This window comes from Drosophila montana, unplaced genomic scaffold (genome assembly GCF_035044405.1).
Source record: "Drosophila montana isolate Dmon_TW-CO22-7 unplaced genomic scaffold, ASM3504440v1 contig_1761_1, whole genome shotgun sequence".
Classification (NCBI taxonomy): domain Eukaryota; kingdom Metazoa; phylum Arthropoda; class Insecta; order Diptera; family Drosophilidae; genus Drosophila; species Drosophila montana.
The window spans coordinates 813,546-828,871 of NW_026996690.1; the positions used below are offsets into that span (position 1 = coordinate 813,546).

At 42.3% G+C, this 15,326-nt stretch overlaps 1 protein-coding gene across 2 annotated transcripts in view; it reads right to left on the reverse strand.

Annotated features, from left to right (window-relative positions):
- The window catches only part of InR (Insulin-like receptor), a 51,560-nt gene that overhangs the window by 2,002 nt on the left and 34,232 nt on the right, over nt 1-15,326 (reverse strand). For both annotated transcript variants that reach the window (XM_064700458.1, XM_064700459.1), the window contains exons 3-13: nt 8,081-9,582; nt 6,890-7,465; nt 6,649-6,815; nt 5,845-6,121; nt 5,422-5,781; nt 5,179-5,356; nt 4,898-5,105; nt 3,815-3,932; nt 3,099-3,755; nt 2,719-3,029; nt 40-2,411 (exon numbers count right to left, since the gene is read on the reverse strand). In XM_064700458.1, the coding sequence (XP_064556528.1) occupies nt 40-2,411; nt 2,719-3,029; nt 3,099-3,755; nt 3,815-3,932; nt 4,898-5,105; nt 5,179-5,356; nt 5,422-5,781; nt 5,845-6,121; nt 6,649-6,815; nt 6,890-7,465; nt 8,081-9,314 (6,458 nt within the window). In that variant the 5' untranslated portion in view covers nt 9,315-9,582. The remainder of the gene's footprint in view (nt 1-39; nt 2,412-2,718; nt 3,030-3,098; nt 3,756-3,814; nt 3,933-4,897; nt 5,106-5,178; nt 5,357-5,421; nt 5,782-5,844; nt 6,122-6,648; nt 6,816-6,889; nt 7,466-8,080; nt 9,583-15,326) is intronic.

Below are 15,326 nucleotides of genomic sequence, written 5' to 3' on the forward strand. Positions count from 1 at the left end.
TTTTTTCAAATATTTCAATAAATTATCAATATTATTTACTCGTTTTCGTCTTGATCCGAGCTGCTGGGCTGGACCTGCGCTGGGCCCGTCATGGCCGCATAGTTGGGATTATCGCTGGTAAAGACCTGACCCTGTCCAGTTGCAGTCTTTGGCTCGCTCATCAGAACATAGTTGGGATTGTCGCTGATCATGCTGAAGGGTGTTGCCGCCATTTCCGCTACGGGCGCCTGCATGAGCTCATAGTTGGGATTCAGACTGCTGGTGGTTAGCTTGTTTTGGGGCCAAGACGAGTTTGCTGCATCCGCACTGTTCCCGGACTCATCCAGCAGCTTGTAGTTGGAATTGTCGCTGATGATTATTGTGCTGCCATTGCCTCCGGCGCTGGGCGTGGTCGCTGTGGGCGTATAGAAACGCGGTGTGCCCGTATAGCTGCCCGCGCTACCGCTGCCACCGCTCTCGATGGTGCCCAAATTGGGTCCCATAGATACCATGGCCATGCCGGCGGGATGACTGGTTAGATTTGAGTTGCTGCTGCTGCTCGCCGCATTCGAGATGTTGCTCTTGTGGCTGTCGTTGCTGTCGCCGCGCTTCAAATTGAAGCGACTGAGCAGCCCGTAGCCGACACGATTGCGCAAGGTGTCCGCGACGACACGTTTGAGGCTCGGATTACGACTGCTGCTCGCATTCGAACTGGCTGCCGAGGCTGTTGAGGGCTGCAGCGATGAGGAGACAACACCGCTGGTCACAACGCTGCCGCTGGCGCTGGCGCCGCCACCAATCACTTCGTCCGGCATGGAGCTGCTCATGTTGGGCATAATACTGGCGCCGCCGCTGCGCTTCGTTTTTGGGAGCAGATGCTGCTCACCACTCAGCCGTCCGCTGTTGCTGGGCACCATATCCACAAAGTTTGGACTCGGATCGTACAGCTCGTAGCCGCGTTCGCCGTATTGATTTAGCGGCGCATCCGAATCCGGTTGCACATATGCCGCATCTTCCAAATGGGAGCCACCGGCTGTGGGCAGCGTGCAGGATGCATCCGGCGTGCTACTCACTATATAGCCCGACTGCAGGCTAAAGGGTGAATGTGTTGTCGCCTGATCATCGACTAGAGCAATGGGACTCTCAGCTGGCTGTTCCACCGATTCGTTGTGCTCCATGTTGGACTTATAGCCCTCATATTCGCCCACACGCAACGGCGTTGTGGCATCTTCGCCATCCACATCGGCATCTAGATGAGCGCTCGCAAAGGCATCTATTTGATTGCGCTCCTTGCGCTCCTTTTCGCGGTACTGCACACCCGCATCGGTATAGTAGAAGGCCACCTCCTTGAAGTGCGGATGGGCGAGCCCCTCCAGATAAGCAATTATGTCCAGGAATGAGGGTCGCGCTGAGGGCCTATGATGCCAGCAGCGATGCATCAGCTTGTGCAGCACCTCCGGACAATTATCGGGCCTTTCCATGATGCCACCGTCGATGACATAGCGCAGCACCTGCTCATTGGACAGGCCCTGGTAGGGCTGTGAAGCGAGCGTAGCCATTTCCCAGAGGACAACGCCATAGCTGAACACATCACTGGAGCTCGCGTAGACGCCGTCGCGCAAACTCTCCGGCGGCATCCAGCGCACTGGCAGCAGACCCTTGGTGCCCTTGCGATAGTAGTCCGTCTCATAGATGTCACGGGTCATGCCAAAGTCGCCAATCTTTACAGTCAGATCTTCGGCAACCATGCAATTGCGTGCGGCTAGATCGCGATGGACGAACTTTTTGGCGGCCAGGTAGGCCATGCCGTCGGCTATTTCGATGGCCATTTGGTAGATGCGACTGTATGGTGGCGGCTGCACTGCACCCGCTATTGTTCCCGTGCCGGTGGTGAGCCCTATGCGCTGCTGATAGACCGCGAGCACATCTTCCCGTTCGTCGGGTCGATGGGCGCGCAAATAGGACTTGAGATCGCCCTTTTTCATCAGCTCCATGACGACCAGTGCCGGCTGTCCATACGAACAGACGCCCAGCAACCGGACCACATGGTACGTGTCGAACTCTTTCATCACGCTGGCTTCGCTCAGGAAATTGGTGCGCTCCCGATCGGTGGCATTCTCGTTCACTGTCTTGATCGCACACGGTCTATCCTCGCCGTTGTTTTGCGCCTTGAGTATGCCTTCGTAGACCATGCCGAAGGAGCCCTGGCCCAGTGGGCCCAGCTGAATGATGCGCTCTCTCGGCACCTCCCAATCATCGGGCACGTATTGCAGGCTCGCATAAAATGGATTCACTTCCGTATTGATGACCAAATCTCGCGGATGTCCCTTCTTCACACGGAAGAACTTGTAATAGATCAACAAGAACATTATAATCCCCATGATTCCAATCAGAGCATATCCGGCCCATTCAAATGGCGACAATCCGGGCGGCTGCAAAGTTTAATCAAAATATGATAGTTTTTTAATAATAGCTAAAAATTTATTTGACTTTCTAAGGGAAATTCACGACATCTAAAAACTCAATTTGAGCCACAACCATAAAAAGAATTCGTTTACATAATACATAGAAAATCCATCGTAAGAAACCTGATTTTTGGTATATTCGATCGGATAATGAGCAGAAAAGTTATCTAACACGATTGTTGTGTGGTTTACCCTGATATCCCACATTGAACAACTTCGATTCTAAGGTTTGTCCCTTGTTTTAGTTTAGTTTCAAGCCAGCTGAACTACTCACCGGCACCGTAACATAGATAAAGTCCGTAAGATCACCCTCGCCGGCCAGTGAATTGGCCCTTATGCGGAAGCTGTATTTGCCCTCGTTCAGATTGGTCACAACGTAGCCGCTCTGATTGAGATAGTCCTGCACTGTTATGCATCGTTTCTCCTCGACGGCATCCCGTTCCTGGCGTTCGTAGATGATCATGTAGGAGACGATCGCACCGTTCGGATCCAGTGGCTCCTCCCACCGCAGGCGCACATTACCCCGTGTGGTGTTTAGGTTGCCCAGAAGTTCGCCCGTTAAATTAAATGCCTTGTCCATATTAGCTGTAGGATGACCCGATGATTAGATTGATATATGCTTGATACTGAATGGCTGACTGAATGAGTACTTACCCAACTTTTGGGTTCGCTTCTCCCAGGGTTCGGCATCGCTGCACAGATCACTGAAGTCTTCGGGGCCCTCTTTCTCCCGGCATGCGCGCACCGACAGCGAATAGAAGGAGAAATGTCGCAATTTTTCAAATTGAAATTCTGTTGTGTTTGCATCCACCTCGGCGGAGAAGATCTTGTAATAGGATTCGCTCTCATCCATAACTGTCATATTCAACCAGCCCTCCATAGAATTGTTTGCCGTGTCATTTGGGTTAGGACGCACCCTGTCGAACTTGCTGGAGTTATCCAGTTTAACAGATCGAATGTGCCGCATTAGAACGCTGCCAACTTCATGCTCATACTCGTCCATTTCAATGTACCGCCTGCGCCTGCGTTGCACAGCATTCGGACTCTCAAAAGAGCCGGTGCCATCGATGCTGTTGTCGCTGATCGCGAATTCAGTCTCTGAAGACTGAATTGGCTTCTTCGATACATACAGAAAGTTCTGGAGGGCATTCTCGAATTCGATTTCATCTAAGATTTTCTCTTCAACAATCTGCTGATCGAACACGTTGCGACCGCCCGCATCGCATTTGCAGTTAGACCCTGACGTCTGCATAATTGTCTTTTCCGCGGGCGACGAGAATGTCTCCTCGTCGTTGGAGCTATTCGGCAAAGCTGAAAGCATTCAAACGTGGATTAAAAACAGTTCTTTTCACTGCTCTGCTCTCACTTACGATCCCGGCAAAAGTTACGATGATGCTCCAGTTTAACGTCCCGCCGTGTGATCTCTGCGCGCACCTGATACTTTATCAGCTTGCCATTCACAGTCAGCGGGGGTTTCCAGCTCAGCAACTGTAAAGTGAAAAGGAAAATACGATATAATTTACAATGGTCAAGTCTAGAGATTGCCACATTTCGGACACTTTTCCAACACTGTACAAGACAAAGATGAGCACGATTCGAAATTTAAGAATTTGTTTTTACAAGTTTCGCGCTTTTTGAGAACAAACGCTTATCGAGATTTGGTTTGGTTAATAATAAAAATTATTAAAATTATTTTTGGTCTAATATGTTGTCTTTCTGTGTAAGAGTTTTATGATTATGTTAATCTAATTTTACAAAATCGAAATCTATATTTTACAAATTCTCTAGTAAAATATTAGTAAGCAAAAACATCCGCAGAACTACCCGACTATAAAAATGGCAATATTAAAAAAATGGTAAAAATACTATTAATAGTATTTCAAATGTTTCGGAGTTCTTGTTTTATTGAACTGATAAATATCTTGTGACTTATGATGAAGTAAACTTCAAATTGAGGATGTGCATATGCTTTAGTTCTCAATTATATAATATAATGTCAACATTGAGGACCTATAGAGGAGTTCCATTGCTTAACTAAATCGTTGATAATTTCGGAAATGAAATCTTTCGATGTTCTGTTTGACCGACAGATTAATTGAGGGATTTACTAATCAACCGTCCTCAAAATCTCTAGATTCTTGATTGTTACACGCAATAAAAATAAAATGATTATAAATGTACTGAAAGTAATTAATATATAGCAAATTATCATCAACCCTTGAACCGAAGTGTTCCAATTGCTGAGCGTTTACTGTACTCTTAAACTGTTGTGCAAGCGATTGCATTTTATTTTTTAATTGTAGGAAATTTAATGAATATCTTTGGTGGCTTTGAAGCTAGCTGACTAAATCAATTTCTTTCTCTTCGAGCACATCTTGTTCAGCCGTGCTGGTTCGTGTCACGACCCGGGCCCAACTCTAGCGAACACCCTTTCAGACCCGAATCATACTCACAATTTTCGAGCTGTCTGTGGAGCGTGCACTGATCCTGCGCACATCCGTCGGCTTCGAGGGCATCGTCTGGAAGCGTATGATGTCGCTCTGATAGTTGCGCTTCTCCGACGAAATGGTCATGGTGCGGACATAGAATGCATATTTGGTGTAGGGCACCAGATTGGTGATTATGCTCTTATTCTCTTTGCTCGGTTCGGTCACAATCCAGCTGCAGAATGAGGTGAAGTGAGAGGTATTAGCGGACTCCAATTAATTTTATTTTATAATTAGCTTTAACGCACCTATCCGAGCAGGGTTGATAATTGTCCCTGGTGACATTACCGTATGGATCAAATGTGTGATAGATCTGATAACCAATGAAGGAACGATCGTCATCAAATATCACGGTGGTGTTTATCTGGAGCTTAACTAATGTGCTGCCCCTTTTTTCGATGTTTACTTTCAACCATATCGTATTGCCTGCGTATTTGTAAATGGATTAGTTATCAAATCAGTTAGAGATCAAATCGTAGTTATAGACATACATGTGCCCTTGTTGCCATTCGAATCCTCGGCCACCTCGTTTTTGTTAAACTTCTCCGGTTTGCCGGGCAGCATGGGTCTCAGTTTATCGATGGTCTCAATGCAAAGTTTGGGATTGAAATGAAAGAAGATGCTGCCTTTGCTAATGCTGACTGTTTGGTTTTCGGCCCAAATTGCCTCCAGATCCCGATTTTCCAGCACGTACAGAGCATACCGACTCTCTAGCAAAGTCTCGCCCTTAATGTGGCGCAGGCTCTTAAAAAAGTCCAGTGTGGTCAGGCCATAGGTCAAATGCACCTTCAGATATGAATTAATTGTATGGATCATGCCCAAACCGGACACCAGTGCATCAATCATGTGCGCTATAAGAAACGAGTTAAAGGAGCATTATTTAAGCGACTCTCTATCTTTCTCTAGAGACTCACGTCCACCGCGCTTGATGCTTATGGTCAGTCCATCCTTCCCGATCACAGTGCAGCCATGGAACTCCTTAGCTCGCACCAGACTGTCAATAATGCCGCCTTGGCACAGCTTCTGGCAGGTGCCGTTGCATTTCTTGCAGGTGTTGTTCATAGTGGCATAGCCCTTCTCGCAGCGTGTCGTGCATTTGCCATTGTAATGCACCAGCTTCATCTCCTTGCTGCTCTCGTATTTGGTGCCCATTTGTTCGCACATCTCAGCCGTAATACAACGTTGTTCGTACTGAAAGAAGAGGTCAAATTAGAGTTGATCAAAGGATTTCCAGCAGGCGGAAAATATCTTAAATATGATCCTTTTGTTTAAAAGAGTCTAGATAGAATGAAGGGCGTTAAATATAATTAATAGTCGTTTTACAGTAATCGATATATAATATTCAAAAGAATCAATTTTCAAGATAGTAGCAAGTTAGGGCAAGAGACGGCATATTCTAGAACTTATAGGTTAAAGAACCACTTTTTTTTGATTTGGGAATTATATGAATTTGGGAAATGTTGCAAGCAATAAGAAAGAATATATAAGTTATCATATTTTGAAGAAGTCGCAACGTATATTCTATCTATATAAATATTTTCACTAACAGTTTCTTGCAAGTTTCCAATACAATAGACATATAATACATCATAGATATATCAATAAAAAAAAAAATGAAAAAAATTAACTGAAGAAAATGAACTCTAATGAAAAATTCAAGTAAAAGTATTTTATGGCATTTTTAAGTAGAGTAGAGGAATAGAGCTGTAGGGACTTACCAGAAAGTAGCCATCGGGACACTGATCAATGCAATTGCCGCCATGAATGGAAACATTGCGACAGGCAACGCAATCGCCCAGAACTGGCTTTGAACAGCTGCCCAGGCAGGAGTCGTTGCAGCAGGTGTTCTCATCGATGCAGTTGTAGGGGCACTCCTTGGGACAAACTACAAACAAAGGCAAACGGCAAACATATGACTATAGATGACCGCATTAGTTCCTTGTATATCGATTCACTCACTTGTCTGGCACGCACGACTGCTCCAGCAGTAGCGCTTGTTGTCCGGATGGACCCTGCAGTTGAGCACATCGCTGGCATCCGTCATGGTATTATCCTGGGAGTCGTCGAATTTCATTTCGCCCGGACAGCGTGCACATTCCGCCTCATTGCGATTGAACTTGAGCACAACGTCCGTCTCTGTGGCATTTTTGGACAAGATCTTCTGCCAGTTGACCGTTTGCACGAAACACAAATAGTAGTTCTTCTCGATGCGGACGCCCCCATTGGTAATAGCCCGCAGATTGGACAGTCCAATATCCATCAGATCCCGATTCTGATATACGATTAAAGCGTAGCTCTCGAAGAGTATATTACCGCGTATTACGCTCAAATTGGGAAAGATTTGCGATAACGATATCAGATTATGTACACGATAAACGATTATATATCCAGTGACCTCAGTGAGCAGCGGATAGGTTGTATTCAGCTTATCCGCATCGTTGATTAGCGTTATGAGCAAAAAACCCTCGATGATCGTACAGTTCGCCAGCTGACTCAGTTCCGAAATATTGTTGCGTACATCCATTGATTTACAGGCTGTTTTTAAAGTTCAATCGAATTTATTTATAATCAAGACATATTTCAAAATCCACACTCTTACGTTCATAAGAGGTAACATTTTAATTTCGGCGCGCCGAAGCTTGTATACTCTTGCAGATTTATAATTCAAAAGGATTTTAATAAAAATATTTTATTTCCGACCGAGAGCTTTAAGACAAAGTAGTCTGATAAGGATTTAGCAGATCACATGTTAGGAACTTTGTGAAGTTCACAAATGCCAAATAATTAGTCAAGATATCTTGCAAGAGAAAATTGTTATCATTTTAAAACTAATTTGACTCGTTAATATGATAATAATATAGAGCGATAATATAAAGCTCGTAATAACCAAAAGTTTACATATTTTCAAAAGTGATTTTCACACAAGAACTCATTTTTATGGCAATTATAGCCTGCTGAAAGAAAAACCGATGCAAACTAAAAGATTTCTTTGGACAGATTTCTGTAGACACATACGGACATGATTATAGGTACTCGGCACTAAATACTCATCAGGGCAGTTATCGCTCTTAATGCACATTTCGTGAGAAAAATTATAATATCCTCTGCAAGTTTATAAAAATGTACAACAGCCAGTGCTGCCAGACTTACGCATTTCCCTGCGCGCCAATCGTACATCTCTGTTAATGTTACTGTTGCTGTTAACGCCAGGCCCGATGTTACGCGCCTGGCCTGTCAGAGAGGCCAAACTGTATTCTAAGCTACGCCTCGCTGTTAATGTATTTCGCTGCTGATGCTGCTGCAGCTGTTGTTGATCGTGTTGCGTGGGCGGCGGCGGCTGCTGCGCAATTGTTGTTGTCGCATGCAGTGTTAACAGAGCGAGTATTGTATACGCTATCCTTTGGTGGCGCCAGTGATGATGTTGTTCCTGATGATAACTGTATTTCGGATGTACTCGTTGCGCTAGTTTTTGCTGTTGCTGCTGCTGCTGTTGTTGATTTTGTGGCTGTAATTGTTGTCTTCGGCGTCTTTTAAATAGATTGCGACAATGTAGCATCAGCATTTGTTTTTGCGCAAACAGAAATAACAATTGCAGTGCGGCCAAAAGGCTTAAGCAATTGCTGTAAATGTTAAAATGTTGCTGCAGTCGTTGCTTTTTATGGATGTGGCTGTTAATATTGTTGTTTTTGTTGTTGCTGTTGCAGTGGCAATTGGCTGTTGTTGCTGCTACTTTTTGGTTATTGTCATTTGTACTATTACTACTACTACTACTTTTTCGACTACTTCTACTACTATTTGCACAGCAACATACACGCGCGACGCTGACAGCATGTTGCTGGTGCTGCAGATGTTGCTGCTGTTGCTGCAGACAGCGGCAATGTTGCGCCGACGACAGTTTGCTGGGGAATGTGGTGGATTTTGCGCCGCTGTTACTGCTACTGCTACTGCTACTGTTTCTGTTTTTGCTTCTGCGCTGGCTGCTACAGCTGCTGCTGTCTGCATAGGAACTGCTGCTTGTTGCTGTCTGAATACAGGAACATGTTGATGTTGCGAACACTTGTCGGCATACAACACAAATGTTTCCATACGTTGTTGTTGTTGTTGTTGATAATGATTCTGGCCTTGTTTTTGTTGTTTCTAATACCGTATCAGTTGTGGTTGTTTTTGTTGCTGTTGCACTGCAACTGGATTTCTGCAACATGTTGCCGGGCTCTAGCGTTTTAAAGAGTATTGATATTCTTCTTTCTCGCTTTGTTGTTGTTGTTGTAAGGGGAAAACATGCACTATCGCTTTCATTTATTTTTGCTATTGGTATTGGCAGCTTTTCCTCAGGAATACGTAAATAAACATATTCATTGAAAAATGTTATTATTGCTGATTCCATTGTTTTGCTTGCTTTGTTGCTATTTTAATTAAATTAAGAAAACTGCTTTTATTATAAATTATTTAATTAGGGGCGCCGGCCCACTAAGTGATCATTGCAGCTTTCGCTTGCACGTTCGCTAGCTCTCTGTTTCTCTCTATTTCTCACACATGCACACACCAGTTGTGTTCTCAGACTTGTAGTGTTTTGTATTTATCTTCGTCAGTTGGAATGCTTTTTGTTGTCGTCGTTGTGGTTGTTGTTTTGGTTTTTGCTCGACTGGTCGAAACTGTAATGACAATACAAAAAGTGCAAATGTTGTTGTTAATTTTATTTTACAAACAGCAGAGCGGTAAAATAACAACGGCGTACGTATGTGCATGTATGTGTGTATGTACGTAAGTACCACAGCGACAGGCAATAACAATAATTTTATGTGAAAAAGGGCGCCAAGTGCTCGATACACGTGCCTCGCCAGCGTCTGCGTCGACGCTGACGTCGCGTTATCGCTTTAGCGTGACCAAACACACACACAAATATCAGTACACTAGCATTCGTCATTAAATGAATGCAATAAATAATTTATTTCATATTTACACACACATTTAACTACAGCTTTCGCACAACATTCGAATAACATTTGCATTACATGTATATATGTATCAAGAGTTACATAGCGCATAATGTTAATGAATGCAGCTAATAATTTAATAAATATTTACATACACACATGTGGATTAATAGCTTTTAAATAACATTACACGCTTTACTATATTCGAATAACATATGCATTACATGTATGTATGTATGTCTCAAGAGTTACTTAGCGCATAATGTTAACTAGATCTACATATATAATTTGTGTGTATGTGGTTAAGCGGCTTTTCATAGTATAAACTCTTGCCTCCCATTACTCTCATTCTCATTCTATTTTGAGAGAAAAATCTCACGAGCTCACGCCAACTTTTTAATACATACTTATGTACATATGTATGTATATGTATATATGCTAATGCTCTGTCGCATTGCTCAATTAAGCAGCAGAGTTCTGCTAAACATCGACGCCGACAGCACCAATACAATGACAATTATACACACACATTGGCAATAATTTTATGCGGCAAAAGAAACAAGAATAAATAAAAGTGTTTATTAAAATTGTTGTTGCTGCTGTTGCTGCTGCCCAAACAGCATTGACGTTTGTTTGCATGACGCGCGGCCGTCGCCGCACTGACGTTAAAGCCAGGCGAGAGACTGCTACAGTGGCAGCGACGCCAGCAGCGCAGCAATTGTAAAAGCGTAGTAAATAGTAAAAAGAAAAAAGAAGAAAAAAGTGTGCGTAGCGTATTTACAACTACGTTGTAATTCATCAACTTGACGCTGCCCACCCTCCTCCCATGTGTCTCACACAGGGTGTTGCCGGTTTTTGGGGCGTAATAAAAACAAAATGCGGCTGCGTTGTCAGCGGTATGAGAGCGGCTGAGCGCAAAACGTGGCAACAAAACAGAGAAAAAATATTGTAAGAGAGCTGCCAAAGGAGGAAGCGGGACACACCACCCGCCTCTAGTTGTTGTAGTTTTTGTTGTGCAGTAGTAAAAATGCTGCTGCGTAGTTTAATCGTACTCACGCACACTCACGCACGCACGCACGCAATCATATGTATTTATTCATGTGTATGTACAAATACATATACAAGTACTATTAGATTTTGTTCTTGTGGGCTTGTCAGCGAATTGCAAATTGTTTTTGTTTCCCATAAAATTAACAACAACAACGTCCGCCTCTTTGTCTTTTTCTATCTCTCTTTTGTACTCACGCACACACCATGCTCTCGCGCTCTCATAGCTAATGCTGCGGCGGTCGCTTGCTTTATTATGCTTTATTATTATTTGTTGTTCTTGTTGTTTTTGCTTTTATTGCGCAGTAAAAATAATACACTATAATTGTCAGCCCGGACGGCCCACAGTCGCACTTTAAAGCCACAGGCTCCATAAATAATAAGAGAAAAAAGCAAAAACCAAATATGTATGTACGTATGTACATATAACTGAAATAATTAAAATGCCTTAAGTACATGTGTTTGTATAAAAAAAAAAAACAAATGAAAAGCACATGCTAAAGACAATAACAAAATCTAAATAAAAAGTGCGACGCTGCCCACTGCAGGTTACCTTTTGTCGAAACGCCATGACACCTGCCGCACTCGCACTACTGCTCGCTCTCTCAATACTGTTTTTTTTTTTTTTTTCTTCTTATTTTGCTCGCTCTTCGCAATCAAACGAGACATCGCCGCACAGTTAGGGAGCCACAGCGGTTCGCATAAGCTATGCGGCTGGCTCTCAAACTGTACAGCTCTTTTCAGTTACACACACACACACAACCATGAACACAGAGAGCGCGCGTGAGAGAGCTCGCTTTGTGCTCACCAAACTGTATAACAACAATGTTGCTGGCAGGCTGACCCAATTTCACAAATTTGTATTTTTTTTTTACTATCAGGTGAAATAACGCGCAACATTTCCGTCTAACTTTGACAGCGAAATACAACAGAGTTGGTTAACAGACACAAACGCACACACACACGTGGAAAATTAACAGACGCTCCCACTTGGCAATTTTTTTATCATTGTTTAATTTTGTTAAACTCGGCCACAGGCGCCACCGTGCACGAGCTCGTTAAATGCGAGAGAACTGCTATTGGCACGCTTAACTATCATTTGCTTTGCTGTTATTCACCTGATTACAGTTTTTTGTTTTTTTATGTACAGCTGCAATGGCTTAAGGGCATGCGCTTGTGTAATTGCCTTTACTACGCACGCGCAGCAGTTGGCAGCGACGTTAAGGCATTGGCGAATGACGCCAATCGAGCGGCTTCTGCTGCTGCTGCTGCTGACGCTGCTGCTGCTGCTGTTTAAATGCTTCTGACTCATTGTTGCAGCAATAACAACAGCAATAGCAAAAATGCGAGTTTAAATTAACAATAACAACAACGTTAACGACGGCATTGACGCTGGCAATAACGGCAACAGCTACAACAACAACAACAATTGCCACTCTGCGCTGCGGCTTCCAAAAGGCAACAACATTCCAATCCGACCAAAGTTGCCAGACCAGTTAAGAGCAGCAGTGACAACAACAACAACAACAACAACAACAACAACAGCAATAACAATCAAAACCAAAGCGTAGCAATGCATGAAATATTTCTTATGCTCCAAATCCGCCAATGGGCAAGTTTTTTTTATATATTTTTTTATTTTATTTTTTTGTTTTATTTCTCTTTATGTCTACACGCACACATTGAACAAAAGATTGGCAACAAAATTGAATAAAACCACAAAGTTAACATTTCTTTCAGACCAATCACAACAAGAGAGTTAATAATTATGTTTAACGCTTCGACAAATCCTTAGGCTAATTTTATTTGGCATACCCTGAACTTATTAGAAATGGTTAAATAGGGTATAATGCTTCTGTGCAAATGTATGTAACAGGCAGCAGAAGGAAACCCCTTAAAGTATATGTATATATTCTTGTTCAGCAACAAAAAACCCATATCCATATGTTTGAATTTATGTACGTGTCGATATCAGAACCTATACGAGCTGGAGGCTTGAAAATTCCTTCGAGTTTTCCTTTTAAGTTGACCCGTTTACGTGCAATCGATAGCAGTCGACATAGATATCCCGATTTTTTTTTTAGCATATCTCGTATGTTTCAATAGTCACCAAATTTTGTATGTGGATTGTCGAATAGTATTCACAGATCAGGTATATTTCATTTGCTGTATACCGCCTCCCGATTTCGCAAATCACATGACTATATCTATTCATATGCGTGCATTCTTTATCGAATTCTATTATTTGAATTGCTGTGATGTGCTTTGGCGATAAGGTGTGGGGCGATCGCGAGTAATTCGTTCGACGGACGGGCGCGACTTCGAATCTCAGCAGGAGGACATTTTTAATTTGATTTTAATTGTTCCCTTATAGGGTTCACTTTATGAGTCCCTTGGAAATGGATTTACAAAAAAGGGATAATAGATCCGATTTTTCCTGGTTAGCAGCTTGCATCGGCGTGCGTGCGTTTAGGGGGGGGGGGGGTATCTCATAGTCGTGCACTGCCAACTGGAGCACTCTTACTTGTTTTTGTTTTATTTTTTTATCGATTCTTAAATTTGAACTGCGATGATGTAAGAATTTGTTGGAGAAAACATCAAAACAAGCGACTCATAGATTACTGAACAACTTAGTCACAAGCCAGACGTGAATATTTCGCTGGAAATGGCAGCTATATGAATATTTCATATATTCCACAAATAGTTCGAATAGTTCGTTAGAATTCGCAGCTATATAGATACCTACTGTCAACGCGGTTGATATACTATATGCGAGAGTAAAAATTAAACACAATTTTGCACTTTTCAGGGCAATTTTCTGGCCTGGTAACAAATTTTAAGCTGTATTATTTCTTTTTTGTTTAAGACCCCATCGATTTATATGACATCCATTTTATTTTCAACATTATGAATCAGTCTACAACATTCTATAGCTGGAATTTAAATGTTTTCAATTTAAGCAAAACAGGTGAGTTTATCCAAATTTTATGCAAAAATGTAAACAAATTTATGCAGATTTAACGAGGCTTTATTTTTTTTTTCCATCCATAAACTGATTTTAAAAAATTCTTGATGAAGAAAATGGCCTGCGATTGCAAATGATATTAGCTAATTTTAAGTTAAGTTGAACTTGATCAGTTCAAAGCTGATAAATATTTAAATTCTGAATATATATTGTATATATATGTATGTATATATATAATATAGAATGCTCGATCTTAACTCTACAACAAAATGTTGTTAGTTTATTTAGCAGAATTTGTGTTAATCTTTGATTAAAGATTAGGTTTTTAATCGATATTCTATTGGATCAACAATTTAGAATCGCCCGATAAATATAGTTTTGTTCTTAAAATAGGTTTTGGTTGTTTTTTTTTTAGTTTATCAATATCAAGATATTTATCGTTAATTTGACAGGTTTTTTTATCAGACTATTCATTAAACAATTATTTCATCATGTGTGAAATAAGTGAGTGCAACATTGTTGTTTACTTGCATTCATTTGAATGATCATGATAGTTTTGCCTTTTCAACAGCCTTGTCATTGTGACTGTAATTGTGAACTATACGTAATTTCATAATGTTTCGGCGACGCCTGTGAAATACTGTGGAACAGCTACTTTGGATGGTCACATGTAGTGCCTAATCTCTATGGCTGGGCTCTAATGAATTCGCAAACTCATGCCAACTATGGCAGAGAGTGTGAGAGAGAGAGAGAGAGAGAGAGAGGTGGCGAGAGAGAGAACGAATGAGAATAACATATGGAATAAGAGAGACAAGGAGAGCACGAGCTGACAGGTGAAACTAAACTCGTTGATATAGTTTAGTTATAGTGTGCGTGTGTGTGCGTCGCGTCGGGCCTGTTGTTTTGCTCGATATTTAGTGGGTATACGATCCAACTCGACGTCGCGACTCATTTGTGCAAGTTCCAGATAAGCAACGTGACGCCTCACGCGAGATAAATCGTCTTGCCCGGTGCCGGGGCCAGTTCGAGCCGCATTCGTTTAGGGGGCGTTGCGCGGCGAGAGAGACGGGGGGGGGTGTGGCAGAGGGCGAATTGGGCTGGAATGATCTCGGGGCAAATGCTAATAACTAATATGACATTTAAATGCGTCTACACCCACACAAGCACACACACACACACACACACACACATTATCAGGAGCATCAGCACAGGCATGTAGTATAAAGCTGATAATGGCAATACACACAACCTCTATATATGTGCACACAAATGCACATGCATACAAAGAGCGAGATATATGTATATGTATATATGTGTACGTATGTATGTATATATATATATAATTATGTTCTGCTCACATGGAGAAATTGGCAATATTGGACTTTATACTTTAGTCAATGCAATTCTTACAAACAAAACACATGTACATATATACACAAAAAAAGTAAAA